The 15,768-nt window shown below is 40.8% G+C and overlaps 1 protein-coding gene across 2 annotated transcripts in view; it reads left to right on the top strand.

The window, feature by feature from the left end:
* The window catches only part of LOC117347872 (NF-kappa-B inhibitor zeta-like), a 35,917-nt gene that overhangs the window by 17,707 nt on the left and 2,442 nt on the right, over nucleotides 1–15,768 (top strand). For both annotated transcript variants that reach the window (XM_033919345.1, XM_033919346.1), the window contains exons 4-10: nucleotides 1,086–1,129; nucleotides 1,912–2,552; nucleotides 3,851–3,956; nucleotides 4,898–5,044; nucleotides 8,496–8,556; nucleotides 9,462–9,628; nucleotides 13,625–13,735. In XM_033919345.1, the coding sequence (XP_033775236.1) occupies nucleotides 1,086–1,129; nucleotides 1,912–2,552; nucleotides 3,851–3,956; nucleotides 4,898–5,044; nucleotides 8,496–8,556; nucleotides 9,462–9,628; nucleotides 13,625–13,735 (1,277 nt within the window). The remainder of the gene's footprint in view (nucleotides 1–1,085; nucleotides 1,130–1,911; nucleotides 2,553–3,850; nucleotides 3,957–4,897; nucleotides 5,045–8,495; nucleotides 8,557–9,461; nucleotides 9,629–13,624; nucleotides 13,736–15,768) is intronic.

Genomic DNA, 15,768 nt, shown 5'->3' with positions numbered 1-15,768 from the left:
TTAAGCCTTATGATTGCAGGATTCTAGAAGTTGGTTAAGTGCATGGTTCTCATCCAACTATTTTCACTGGAAAGACTAGGCTAAGCCCATTATATAAGGGACCCAACATAGGCAAAAAATCCTTAAATACAGTGGTTATAAATGATAGGTCTTGGCAGGTTCCAGTTGAGGTGGAATTCCAAAAAAGCAGGCAGAAACTTTAAGGGGGAAATTCTGTAAATGGCACCTAAAAAGATAGGTGCCTATAATGTAGGCACCTAGGCCCGGATTCTCTATATGGCCTAAAAAGTGGCCATCGCTCATGTGTCAATCACGTGATGATGCCATATAGAGAATCACGCCTCCAGGAAAGATAGGTGCTGGAAAAGTAGGCCAGGGTTTTTCTGACCTACATTCCCGGTACCTATCTTCGTCGTGAATCGTGCCTCCTTAGGCACTTTAGGCTGCCTAACGCCACTTTCAGCATTAGCAATACCCACAGTGACATTAGGCAGCCTAAAGCACCTATGGAAGTGCAATTCTGGTGCTTTGGACTCCTACTAGTGGCTAAAATATTGGCGCCAATTAGAAAATCTGGGCCTAAGTGTTCTAGCTCGTAACTGCAAAGGGGGTGCTCATGAGGGTGGTTCATGGCTGTTATGACTATTGCATGCATTTTATTCAATACTGTCAGTTAGGCCCCTAAATTCTGCATTTACCTGTGCCCATTTATACCTGCTATAGGCCCTTAATTGCTGTCTTACTAGTATTTTATTTATTTATTTATTTATCATTTATTCATATTTCAACAAAATAATTATTGAACAAAGCCGAGTCTTATCACATTGCAAAACAAAGAAATTGTAAACAAATTAAACAATTGCAAACATCATCACTACAAAGTATAATTATCAAGACTCTTGACTTGCTAATATTCTATAACGCATTAGACACAGACATTTGATGTTATAGAATAGTAACAGTGCTTAGATTTTGAGTGTGTAACTTTTTTGTGCCCCATCTCAAATTGCCTCTTAAGGGTGTAGGAACACTCCCGATTTAATTCAGTGTAATCACCACCAATATCTTGCGTTTCTATCCTGTAGGGAAAACAGAAGCCCTTTCTTATTCAAGAGAGCAGAAGAGACCTGTGAGTAATGTTCTTTGCTCTTCATAGATCTTCAAGGGGTCCTTTCACAAAGCTGTGGTAGAAAGTGCCCTTATCATGTCCTTATGTGGAACTTTCCTATGCACCAAGGTCATTTCTACTGAGTTTCCATTTTCCAAATTGATGGCTGTGTGCTATTGTTGCCATTAGCATCTAAATAAGATTGAGTGATAATATAATATAATGTGAAGAAATACTGAGTGATAACACAATACAATCTGAAGAAATCATATAACAAAATTTATTTATTTACTTATTTTAAAAATTTATATTCCGCTTATAAACTAAGGGGATTACAGTATTCACATACATAACTTGAAATAAATACATAAAATGTATCATTCTGCATCACTAAACAAATTAACTTAAAAGTAAAATACATCAAACCCTCAGTTCTAAATTTAGTCCTTGCAGGAAGAACACAGACATCTCCTTATTTATAAAATGCTCGAACATTGAAATAACTTATGCAAGTCATGAGTAGTTACAAATAATAAACCAATTAAGATTGATAAACAGGACTGATGAAGAATTCTCAGTGCTGATTCTTTGAACATAAATAAGAATTGATTTAGATGTGCATTGGTTTTGTATCCGCTATTAGCATGTTGCCATTAATAAAAATTAGCACGTAAAACCGCACCGCCTTTTAAACTGCAGTATGCACCTGCTAGTGCTTACCACAGCTCAGCGAAAAGACCCCTAAGCATGTTGGCTCAGTCACAGTACAGGTGATAACTAGACTTGGGGTTTCCTTCTTTTAGAGAAAGAAAAAGGCAAAGCAAATTCTGGAGAAACTGGAGGATCTGGACAGTCTAGCTGAGATACTGAAGGATGACTTGAATCGGACAAACCTGTGCTATGAACTTCCCAACCCACATTGCTATTCTGAGAGCTGTCCCCCAGGGTATCTTGGAGAAGATAACAGCAACGAATTGAAGAACAACCATGTGGACACAAGCCAACGTGCATCAGCTGTACAACCCTCTTACTCCTTTCCCAATCTACAGACCTCGTTTATTCTGCCCTCGGTATCCTTGTCCCATAATTTGTTGAACACAACAGCATCAAAGCTACTGGAACCCTCTTGCCTTTCCCAAATTAGTGGAACAGAAAGCAGGAGCCGCCACCAGAACACACTGACTTGTTCATTCCGAGACCTACCTATGCTTGCCCCAGGAAATACTCAACACCTGTCGGTGGACATTTTCAAGGCATACAGTGAAGCTGGTTCTAACTCTACAAACCCTGAGCTACGTTTAGAGCCATCAGCGCAAGAGCCAACCCCAACAGACCGGAACTCCTCTGCCCTCTCGTTCTTCCAGTTCCAGCTCCAGAGGGAGGAGAGTTTTCTCAGAAAAATCCCAGTAGAAATATTAATGGCTAAAGATGACGAGGGCAACTGGTATGTTATTTTGTCAGCTATTCAATTTTGCTGCTTGAAGTTACTGGTCTAGGGGCCGGGCTAAGACAAGTCAGGAAGAGCTACCAGTTCATACTTACTACCTCACTCTGAGCCCTGTACATAACATAACATAACAATCAGCTTCTATACCACAGGACCGTGAAGCTCTATGCGGTTTACAAAAAAAAAAAGTATACAACTGAATAAGAAAACTTAGTTACGGTACTCAGATATTTAGCAAACAGGTATGTTTTTAGGTGTTTTCTTAATTCTATATAAGTACTGGAAGTCATGATCAATCGGTCTAGATCAGTGTTTCTCAACTCGGTCCTGGAGTACCCCCTTGCCAGTCAGGTTTTCAAGATATCCACAATGAATATGCATGAAAGAAATTTGCATATAATGGAGGCAGGGTATGCAAATTCAATGTGGCTATCCAGTAAACCTGACTGGCATGGGGGAACTCCAGGACTGAGGTGAGAAACGCTGATCTAGATCCTTACCCCATAAAGCCTCCTGGTAAGACAATAGGCGTTGATGATTTTTTATAAGTTTACATCCTTTTACAAATGGAAAAATGAAATTTAGATCTGAATGCCTAATGTGCATACCGGTAGCAAAAGAAAGTAGGTCAATCCAAACAAAACTTTATAACAAATACAAGCATAGAACAGAGGATTCAACCTTTTCTGTCTCAAGGCACACTTACAGGGTACTAAAATTGTCAAGACACCCACACACACACACACAAATAGTCCAGCATTTACCTTCTCTTCCCTCTCATCCCCACACTCACAAATGATCCAGCATCTCTCCCTCCTGTTCCTTCTCCAGGCATCTCCTCTTGTCTCCCTTGACCCTTCCCCCCCTCCCCACGTACCTTTGAAAAGTTTTCTTGTCTCTAGTAGTCGGTGGCAGCAAGCAGCGATTCACGGGACCAGGAAGTGATGTCAGAGGGAGAGCTGAGGCCAGCGCAAGCAGCAGGTAGAAGATGCTGCTTGCTGCTGGCAAAGATTTAAAGAGGTGGGCATGGGGGTACATGGCAGAGAAGAATGCGGTTTGGGGATGGGTGTACAGCACGGCAATGCCGGGCGGCTCCTTCCCTTGCTACACCACCGGATACAATTGTGAAGGGTGATTAAGAGAAAGAGGAAATAAAGCTGTGAATGGAAAGAAAAGGAGCTCAGAACAGAATAATACAGTTATCGCGCATGTTATATGTAGAATAGTTTTTGTTTAGTTGTGATTGTGAAGGTTAGGCTTATAGTATAATAAGCATAAAACTTGTTTTACTCCAGGTTACTCCACACTGCCATTGTTCAGGGCAAGAGAGCACTTGTCTATGCCCTTGCAGAGAGGTTTTCGGCACTAAATCAGATTGATGTGAAGGATGCCTTAAATCGGGTATGAAACTTCTTGGGCATACAAGGTCATAAAGCTGTGACACATATAACTTCGAAAGGTTTTGTGGGTTCTTCTGTTGTGATATATGTCATTTTTTTTGAAGCAAAAGGTGCAGAAAAGTTTTTATTAAAGCATTAAGTAGAAACTTCCAAATTCTTTAAAACGCGCCTAAAGTTAGGTGCCTACTTCAACGTGCCTAGTTGGCATTGGTGCCTACCTTAATTGAGGAATAGGCTGAATTGGTGCTGATAAAGCACCCAACACCTCTTAATCGGCACTAATTGGAGTTGATTGAAAATTAGGCACCTAACTTGGTAGGCGTGATTTTACAACAGTTATGCGCCTAGGGTAGACATGGGCAACTCCGGTCCTCGAGGGCCAGAATCCATTTGGGTTTTCAGGATTTCCCTCACGAATATGCATGAGATCTATTTGCATGCACTGCTTTCAATGCATATTCGGGGGGGGGGGGGGAAATCCTGAAAACCCAATTGGATTCCGGCCCTTGAGGACTTGAGTTGCCCATATCTGGCCTAGGGGCTGATTGGGGGCATGTTTTTGAGTTAGGAGTTGATGGTGGGTGCTTAACTTGGGCACAGGCATTTAAGCCAAGAAAATCCTGGCATAAATAGGGTGCACCTAACTTTTATAGAATCGTGCTTAGTGCCTCACTAGTTAGCGCCAAGATTTTAGGCGACTTGTATAGAATTGGGCCCAAAATATAGTGGATTAGGTTAAAAAAAGACCAGAAGTCCATTATCTCAGCTTTCTGCAGAAAAATGTGCTTAAACATCAGTTCTCAGCACAAAATTAATCAACACAGCACGAGGTTTATTGTTAGTTCAGAGTATGTTTTTGCAGCTTAACAAAATGTTTATTAAACTACTCGCATTATCATTCTTTCTTCTTCTTTTTCTTTGTCTTTCTTCTTTCTTCTGTAGACTGCATTGTACCTTGCTGCAGAGAGGAACCAATACTTGATGGTCCATGATCTGATCTCACTGGGTGCCAGCACCAATGAAAGGGACAGTTTGGGAAAGACACCACTTCACCTCTGTGCGGAGAATGGGCACTTGAGAGTTCTGGAGGTTTTTATTTTATTTATTTATTTATTTAAGAGTTCTTATCTACCACACTATCTCCAATTTTAGGTGGTTCACAACAAAGTAAACATAATATTGCTCTGTTCTCTTAGGCTTCCACGGCTGGCATTCTGATTGTTGCAATTGTCTGGGTCTTGCTACATCTGAGTAAGTAGAACCCCTTGAAGAAAGCCACAGCACAATGGCTGGAACATTTCCACTTACTCAAAAGCAGCAAGTTACATCGTTACATGGTTGGAGAGAGTGAAGGAAAGCCAGAGATCCATCACATCCAGCTTTCTCTTGATTGCCCAGAAGTTCTTTCTACGTCACCAATATTATTTCTGTCACCGTTCCCCCCCTCCCCTCTTCTCCCCTCTCAATCTTTCCATCAGCTCACACTAACTGAGACCTGGTCGTGGAGGTGGCATTGGGCTACTTCTCTTACCCTCTTGCAGATTTCAACCCCTTCTTCCACCTCAATGACCACTTCTCTTCCTTTGATGTCCACTCTTTCTGACTTTTTGCACCTCTACCCCTCCAAATAGCTATCATTTACTGACCCCCCTCCCCCTGCTAAGTCCCACTCTTCATTCTTCCCTGACTTTGACTCCTGGCTTTCCCTCTTTCTTGAACATTCATCTCCCTCCCTTATTCTTGGTGATTTTAACAATCATGCTAACCACCCCTCTGACTCTTATTCTTCTAGCCCTAACATCCTCATTTGATCTTCAGCTGTATTCCACCACCCCCTCCAGAATGACTACTGCCTTGAGCTTGTCTTCTTCTCCAACTGCTCTAACACAAATTTCTGCATGGCCGTCCTTCCCCTCTCTGACCATAAGAAGTACATAAGAACATAAGAAGTTGCCTCCACCGGGATCAGACCAGAGGTCCATCGCGCCCAGCTGTCTGCACCCGCGGCGGCCCATCAGGTCCATGACCTGTCAAGTGTTCCCTGCCCTAAAAAACCTATCCTTACTTCTATCCATATCCCTCAATCCCCTTATCCTTCAGGAATTTATCCAAACCTTCTTTGATAACTTTGACCATCATCTGATAACTTTCACAATCCATTACCTTCCCCCACAGCCCCAGTCGATCTCCACATGTATATTTAGGAATCTTCAGGCCATGAACCCCAGAACTCTTTCCACCGCTGTTTTTCCCCTCCTCTCTACCACTATGCTACACAAGGCTGTAAGTGAGGCTGTTTTCTATAACATCACTCTCTCCTCTGTTCTAAATACCCTTGCTCCCCCAGCCCTATGCTCTGTAAGGAGCACCAAACCACAGCCCTGGCTAAACTCTAAATCCACTACTTACGCTTCTGTTTCAAATTTAGACATCATGTCGAAAATGCCCCTCCACATGATTTAATATGAAGATGTGCAATAAGGCCTTCAAATTTGCCTTCACTGATCTAATTTTTCTAAGGTCATGAAAACATTTTGCTATTACACTTCTCCCTCCGTATTCACTGTGATAGGGGATTAACAGACCCGTGAATACAGAAAAAACTGCGAATAACTTTTTCATATGTTATTCACCGTTTTATATTAAAAAGCCATCGTGAATATGTGAAACCGCGAATAACATGGTGGGAGATCTGGCCTGTTCCTGAAGGAGAGGCAAAACACGGTGAAGAAAGTGCTGGGAATCGGAGATTTTCTCTCTAAATGCTTGGAATCAGCAATTTCTCTATGCAAGCTGATGTAATTTGAGGGGAGGAGCCAGCAAGCTAAAAACTGTAAATAATCAAAACCACGATTGCTGAAACCACGAATACGGAGGGAGAAGTGTACTTATGAGATGTGAGGGACAAAAGAAAGGAATCCATCAAAGAAATTTCCCAAGGATATAAACGTGTCCTTAAAAAGGTATCAAAGTAGGGTTTATATAGTGCTTGGCCACAGCCTTTGGCTCAGCATTTATTTGTAATGTCTCACTATTGCTCCAATCTGACTAATTTTTAGGGTACAATTTGCAAACTATCCACATTGGTACATAAACTGTGCATATGTTGTTACCTCTGAGCTATGCACCAGTTTTCAAAGGGAAAGTGTAAACGTATTTTCATTTTGAACCTTGCCGATTATATAAAGTACATGTAATCACTTGCATTTGCTTTTTCAGTGTATGTACATACCTTTCCTCCCCCATCCTCAACATGGCTCCAAATATGTTTCCTCTCAATGTAAATATAAACATGTGTTGTGGAACAGTATGTAAGCTTCAAGCTACTTTGAGTGAGTACAGGTTTCAGGCAGCCAATTAACACTGGTAAAACACTTCTTTTTTACCTGTGTAAATCACTTTGAAAACTGACCTCCCCTGTCTTCACTGAAAAGTAAACTAGTGATTGCTGTTGACTGACTATCAGGCCCTTAATATCAGACTCATCCAGAACACAGCCATCCGACTAATCTTTGGCTTGAAAAAATTCGACCACATCACCCCATACTACAAGAAACTTCACTAGCTACCTGTCAAGGCCAGAATTATCTTAAAATTTGGTTGCCTTTGCTTCAAGAACCTCCTCGGCAACGCACCCACTTACCTCCTGAAACACCTCACCCTACAGGACAAAACTCTGCCTCTCTCGCAGTAATTTACTGTTCACATTTCCTTCTCCCAAAGGATGCAAATTCAAAAGGTTCCTCAACAGGACACTCTCCTTTCAAGCAGGGATCTGGAACAACACCTTAAACAACCTAATCCTGAACGCACCAACATACCATTCATTCAGAAAATCACTAAAAACCCACTTATTCGACAAATTTATCTGATCCTTCTATTCCGCTCATCTCTTACCTCTTCTAATACGCTTCTTCTTCCTACCCTACCACTCTGTTCACTCAACTGTCTTCCACATCTTCCCAAATCTAACTGACGTAATCTCGCTGTCCTTATAGCATCTCTTGTTGTTCTTGTTGTATACCGTCTTGAACTGAAAATGTATGACGGGATATAAATAAAGCTATTATTATTATTATTATTAAATTCTTTAACTGAAATCATTATTGGAACATACCTAGTGATGTCCACAATTAAAATATCTTCTTATATTATCATGTGCCAACAAACTGTTTTCATTAGCGGACAGAGATGAAGGCTCTACAGGGTTAAAAACTATATTTTAAATTAATGTTGAGAATAGGAACCAACTTTTAAAACATATCAGGGTGCTAAACCTAATGGAAATTACCTTTCCCTGGACACAGTCAATGAGATTGTTCAATAATAAGGGTGCTTAAGCAACCACAGAGCTGGCTCCTGTACTGTTAAGAATAAGCTAAGAGGATGTTGGGTGTGTTTGATCATATTCATGGCCTGTCCCAGTTCCACATAAATTTTCCAAACAACCCTCTGGTTCTGATTTTTACTTGTATGGCCATGCTGGTTACCCTACCCCTAAAGCAGAAGTTTCATCCTTATTTTCTCAACTTTATTTCAGATTTTTAAGAAGAGCAAAGCAGAAGGCTTTCAAATTGAAGTTGACGCAATTGACAATGATGGTGAGATTGGAAAGCCTTAAAAGCCAAGTCTGCACATAAAGAAATGCTTAATGTTCAACAAACCCTTTGAAACGGAACATCTAATATACATGAAAACTTGAGTAGAGATGTTCCCCTATGGCTGGGTTAGAGAAGGTTTTGCATTTACATGCATTTAATAAACTTAAGGGGCCCTTTTACTAAAGTGCATCAAAATCTGGACTTAGCCCGTTCTACTGTCGGATTTTCCCATGCGCTTAGTCCAGATTTTATGCAGCATGTTTCAGATTTTGTTAAAACTATTTAAAACAGGTCGTGTGTTGATGTAGCCAAGGTGCTACCTACTTGAGTAAATGCAGGAGCACTTTCAAACTCCTAATCAGGGGCATTCACAGCGAAGGTGCATGGGCATAACAAAAAAATAGCGTAAGTTATATGCATAAGTGTTGAATTTAGGAGTGCCCACTTATGCCTGATCTTGAATTGGCATAATTTTATTTATTGTAGTTATTTATATACTGCCTATTAATTGTTTAAGTGGTTTACATTCAGGTACTCAGTCATTTGTCCCTATCTGGCCTGGTGGGCCAACAGTCTTTCTAATGGGGGATTGAGTGACTTGCCCAGGGTCACAAGGATCAATGCAGGGCTTGAACCCACAACCTCAGGGCACTAAGGCTATAGTTCTAACCACTAAACCACTCCTTCCTCCTTAGAAATGGATCCACACACAGATATTGACTTATGCTAGTTTGGTACAATCTTGGTGCCAGGATGCCATTATGGAATTACAGTGGCGTCCAGTGCCCTGCATCTAGGTGCCTAACTTGTGGTGCCCAGTTATACCATTTTCCCCTAAATGTATCATTTCTAATGAGGTCCACAGTGCCTTAAATCTTGAAACTATTCCAATTCTCCTTCTTAAGGCCTAACTCCATTGCATTGCGCAGTGCTGGCACACAACGCGATAGTAAAAGAGGCTGAAAACGTCTTCTCTTCCAGCAATGTCCAGAAGTTGCTGAGTCTGAGGAAAGCCCTTCTACTGAAGGGTATGAGCTGCTTACTTCAGATGGGGGCCAATGCTGTGGCACAGGTGAGACATGGTATCACCAAGATTGTGAGAAGGGTTGGAAGTATCAAACCATGGTGAGAAGAAGCAATGTTGCCCTAACACTCTTATACCAGTTCTTGCCCAAAATTTGCAAAGTCTCTAATGCTACAAAGAAACCTGTAAAAATAACTGATCGTGACACAACAAGGGCCCCAGAGGGAGCTGTAGATCCAGTAAGCTCTGGAGGTGTAGATAGTTCTCTGTTCTCTGTTTAAGCAATGTTTAGTACCATGTGACTCAGAATGTTGCATTGACATGTTACAATTGCTTACCGTGTTGTGCTTTAGAATTTGTTTACAAGTATGACTTTCAATTGAGTATGTTATGCCGTTTGTAACTTCAAGGGAATGAAATAAGAAAGGGGGTAAAGTAATTCTGAGCATGAAAAAAAGAGTAGGTATTGGGGGTGGTTGTATCTGATTCATTTTAAGGTCGATAAGATGATGCCAAAAACTCAAAGGATGCCTGAATGCAGAGGGAAAGGAACGGCCAGTAGGAAATAAAATGTGATATTGCCTCTGTATAAATCTAATTTAGAATACCTTGTATGGCTTTGAAGATCACACCTTCAAAAAGATATAAACAGATGGAGTTGGCCTAGAAGGCAGCTACTAAAGGGTCAGTGGCATTTGCTATAAACATATAAGCAAACAGACTTAAAGATCCAAATAGGCATACTTTGAGAAAAAAAAGGAGAGAGGAGATATGATAGAGATATTTAAATACTTGTAGGGCATAAATGCAAGGAGGCACGTTTCCTTGAATTTAACGGAAGCTCTGGAATGAGGAGATATAGGATGAAGATGAAAAGAGATAGACAGGAGTAATTAGGGTGACCAGATTACCTATTCCAGAAGGGAGACTTTTTGGCCAGTTCTGGATTTCTGCCCATCTCATCCTGGTGCATTATGGGACCTGCAGCACTGTTTTCAATGGATTGAATCATGGACTACAAATACCATACTTTGGGATGTAATTTTACTACCATGTCTGGCCAAAATGTTTCCCATCTGGAATGGGTATCTTGGTCACCCTAGGAGTAATCTAAGAAAATGCTTATTTATGGAAAGGGTGGTGGATGCCTGGAACAGCCTTCTAATGAAAGTGATGGTATTTGAATTCAAGAAAAAATGGGATAAGCGCAGAGGACTTCTAATGGAGAGGAAGAGATAGCAGAAATTAGAAGATTTATTTACTTAAAACATGTATATCCCGCTTATCCAAAAAACTATGCAGGTTACAAAATAACATTCATAAAAAGTTTACATAAAGACGGCATACTTTAATTACTTAATAGAATCAGTCTTCCATAATTTAAAAAAACTAAAAACAATAAAACACTTCTACTTCACTAACCCTAAAAAGCCTTTAGAAACAAGTAGGCCTTCAAACTTTTGCAAAAAAGATAAAAAGGTAGAGATCTGATGAACCGTGTCTGGGAGAGTATTCCATAATTGGGGGCCTACCACACCAAAAATGCGTGAACGAATAGTTGCCTTAGTTATTGATCGTATAAATGGGACAACTAATAATTGCTTTGACTGAGATCATAAAGGACGAGAGGGCTCATATGATGCCAGTAAGGAAGCAATTACGTTAGGTAATGCTTGATTCTTGGTTTTATACACTAAAACCAGGATCTTAAATTGAATTCTCCACACCACAGGAAGCCAATGAAGTTCAATAAACAATGGGGAGACATGTTCGTATCGAGAAATACCACCGATCACTCTTGCCGCTGCATTCTGAGCTACTTGCAGTATTCTCAATGATTTCTTTGGAAGTCCACACAAAAGAATATTACAGTAATCTAAATATGATAAAACAAAACATTGCATGACTTGAGGAAAATTCGATGGGGAAAGTAAATCCTGCAATTTCAACATCAAACAAATCGTGAAGAATATTGTCTTTACCACTGATGAAATGTGACCACAGAATTGTAAAGAGGATTCCAATAAGACCCCTAAACTTTTAATCTCCTGCTGTATTGGGATTAGCACCCCATCATAAACAAAACTTGATGGGGCATCTGCGATTCTAGATGATGAGAGCCACAAAAATTTTGTCTTTGAAATATTTAAATGAAAACAATTCGCAGTCATCCATGTCTTAATTGCATTCATACAAGAGGAAAGCAATCGAAAACTCTGAACACTATCAGAAGGAGACTCAAAATAGAACTGTAAATCATCATAAATGCGATAATTCACTCCCAATTCTCACAAATAATTTACCAATGGGGCCCATGAATAAATTAAATAAAGTAACTGAAAGTGAAGATCCCTGAGGTACTTCACAATTGAGATTTAAAAAAATCTGAACGTTCGCATCCTCTAGACCAGTGGTTCCCAAACCTGTCCTGGGGGACCCCCAGCCAGTCAGGTTTTCAAGATATCCCTAATGAATATGCATGAGAGAGATTTGCATATAATGGAAGTGACAGGTATGCAAATCTCTCTCATGCATATTCATTAGGGATATCTTGAAAACCTGACTGGCTGGGGGTCCCCCAGGACAGGTTTGGGAACCACTGCTCTAGACACACAAAATTTCTATTACTAAGAAACAAGCAAAACCATCTGAGTACTGTTCCTGAAATCCCAGGTGTGAATGGGCAGACTGGATAGGCCATATGGTCTTTATCTCTGTTTCTATGCATCAAAACCATAGTGTGCTAATCATATCTTGGGGGGGAAGGCATGTATATGAGGTAATGTACAGCTCGTTAAAATATTGAGCTTGCTTTCAGAAATGTTGGAAATTGCTAGGAAGCACCTGCAAAATGTTTACAATAATAGTGCCTCCAAGTAAATGGCCGCTTTTATACCTGTCGTTTTGCTGGGATCAAATATCAGCAAATCATATAGTAATAAACCAGAACCCGGTATATATATTAGAGTCAATTATTTCAATAGAGTATGAGTATGCCTCAGCCCCACCACTCCACCGCTATGCTATCTCTTGACTGCGGAGAGAATTATGTGGCACATGAGCTAAGTACACTTATTATAGTAAAACTGCAAATAATTTTATATAAAAAACAACGTATATATGTACAAAAAGAAAAATATTTATAAACACTTAAATGAACAGGGATACAACAAACATGGTCATGAGCAGCCAATGATGAAGTGCCACATAATTCTCTCCGCAGTCAAGAGATAGCACAGCGGTGGAATGGTGGGGCTGAGGCATACTCATACTCTATTGAAATAATTGACTCTAATATATATACCGGGTTCTGGTTTATTACTATACAATAATAGTGCAGCACTCAAATTTTGTATACCATTCAAGATGTTTGTGGAACTGTCTATAGCAGTGATTCTTAACCTTTATTTGAGTCACGGACCCCTTTAAGAATCTGATGAAGCTATGGACCCCCTTCCCCAGAAATATTCACATAAATACAACTTTGCATTCAATGAATATAAGGGACTTTATATAGCGAGAGTTGGTTGTCCCATACATATATGGCATACACAAAGGGCTCCTTTTACTAAGCTGCGAAAGCGGTTTTAGCGCACGCTTAGTGCGTGCAGAATTGCCACACGCACTAGGCGCTAATGCCAGCATTGAGCCGCGTGGTTTTAGCGTGCTGAAAACGCTATCGCAGCTTAGTAAAAGGAGCCCATAGTATTATTAAACTTTAAAGTAAACAATCTAAAAAAATCCACTCCTTTTTTATGCAAAAAGTAATGGCCACTCATTATAATTATGAAATACAATCCTCTTGTGCAAATTAAAACAGATCCACGACTACTACGTTTTCTACTACCATTACTACATCTCTCGTTATCTGCAAGGAAAATCAACCGTACCGGGCTGTATAGTGAATATAAATGTTAATTTTTATCTGACTCTCATGGATCCCCCTGAAATCCATCCATAGACCACCCCCCCGGGGGGTCCACGGACCCCAGGTTAAGAACCCCTGGTCTCTAGTGTCCTAAATCTAATGTTCATGTTTCCTAGGAGCTCAAATATTATAAGACCGCTTTCCAGCTTGCAGATACTGAAGGGAACACTGAAGTGCTGGACTTTTTTCAAGCTCACTGCCCTAATCTGCAGGACTTTCTTAAAGAGGTATCCTTCAAAGTACATTAACATTTACCAGTTAATGTTTTTATATATCATTTCTGTTTCAGATGAAGCAGTTAATAAAAGTGTAAACACGGACATTTTAATAAAAACAATATTTCAGGAGAGAATGAGACTCGTTGGCATTTGAGAGTTAGCCAGACAAATCTTCAGGGGTTAAATTATCCTATCCCCCCTGCATTGGCAGGCACCTTGTTTTGGGAAAATCACTAACCACCTGACCAGTGAAATGTACTTGCATGCAAGAAGGCAGTACATGAGGCATCACAGGGCTGCAGCTTCTCAGCGTTGGCCAGGTGGGTAAGTATGATCAGAGAACAGGCTGCCCTAGAGTTATTCATATAAAGTTACCTGGATAACTTTAGCCAGCTATATTCAGCAGCACTTATCTAGCTAAAGGCTGTTAAATATCTACAGCTATCCAAATAAGTTTATTCAGATTACTTACCTTCTCATCAGCTTGTCAGGCTAATTGTGTACAATGAAGCAAAACAGTGAAGAGGGCCATAGGTGGAGCCAAGAAGTAGTAGGAAACAAATTTTATTAAAAGGACCGGACATCAATAGAGGGCATCTTGGTGAGGGCACCGGCACCTCTCTGCCTCACCATGCTAGGCTCGTACCCTCTCTTCCCCACCCCTGTACCTCTTTAAAATATTCGCCAGTGCAAGCAACTACTCTAGCCTGATGTTCGCACCAGCCTGGCTCTCTCTGAAATCACTTCCAGGTCACGGGGCCAGGAAGTGACATCAGAGGGAAAGCCAATGCCAGCGCAATCAGCAGGCTGGAGAAGCTGCATGTGTTGATGAACATTTAAAGAGGCACAGGGGTGGGAAGGGATGGTGCAGTGTGGTGTGGGGGGCGCAGAAGGAATGGTGGGTGGTGCAGAAGGAGCGGGGTGCCACTGCCCTAGGCACCTCCCACCCTCGCTACACCACTGCTTGACATAGCCTATGTTTCGGCAGATGCCTACATCAGGGGTAATGGTGTAGTGCTTCCCACTTAATGTAATCTATTTTGCAATAGGAATCCATGAAATCTTAATCACATACGCAGCAACAAGATTTCTTTGGATTCCTGTTGTGATATTGATTACATTAAGCAGGAAGTGTTATACCATTGCCCCTGATGCAGGCATGCCACCATATAAAATCTGCTTCCTACTACCTGCTGGGTCTGCCTTGTTGTTCCATCTGTGGTCTTCTTCACTGCTTTGCTTAATATTCCATTTGTGGTCTACTTTGCTCTTAATTGTGTAAAATGCCCTAAAATGCCCTAAAAATCCATACAAGTAGCAGTGTTAGGCCAAGCTTTGGAAATCTTAGTTATTTGTACATGCAAACATATTTCAAAACAGGTTGAATCAGGATGGGGCTTAATCAATCAGAGAAAAAGGACATCCTCAGGCTCATGGGCAGTAGATTTGACAACCCTATACGTAAAGAGAGCCTACAGCCTAGCTTCCCTGGATAGGCCTGCTCTTACTATCAGAATTTAAGCAGGGTCAGGCCTGGCTAGTATTTGGATGGGAGACCACCTGGGAATACCAGATGCTGTAGGCTGTGGGTCCCAATGTTGAGCAGCAGCGACATAGTGAAGGCAATGGCAAACTACTCCTGTGCTCTGCCATGAACCATCACAGAGTGGATTTCTCATTGTATGTTGCCAACTCGGTGGCATAATCCATCCATGAGGAAGGAGATGCTTTCCTTGAGAACTGAAGAAGCTTTTGCTGAGAGAGACCTATGGCTATTACACCAAACAATTTCAAAAGAAAATAGGATGTCTTTTGAGAGGAAAGAAAAATAGAGGGATATGATAATGTCTTTAGATTCATGCTTAAAATGCTTATCCAGGGACAATTGTTAAAATACTAAAATTAGTATTAAAATGAGTAAGAATTGCTTTTAACTGTACTGCAAAACATCCCATACTGTGGGTCAGGCCTCCCAAATGGAATCACAAAACTTGGGTTTGGGGTCGTGATCTGGGTAGGCTCACCATAGGTGTAGTCATCTC

Source organism: Geotrypetes seraphini, chromosome 13 (assembly GCF_902459505.1).
Source record: "Geotrypetes seraphini chromosome 13, aGeoSer1.1, whole genome shotgun sequence".
NCBI classification, from domain to species: domain Eukaryota; kingdom Metazoa; phylum Chordata; class Amphibia; order Gymnophiona; family Dermophiidae; genus Geotrypetes; species Geotrypetes seraphini.
Note: the sequence above shows the minus strand (reverse complement) of the source record. Positions and strands in the feature narration are given on the sequence as shown.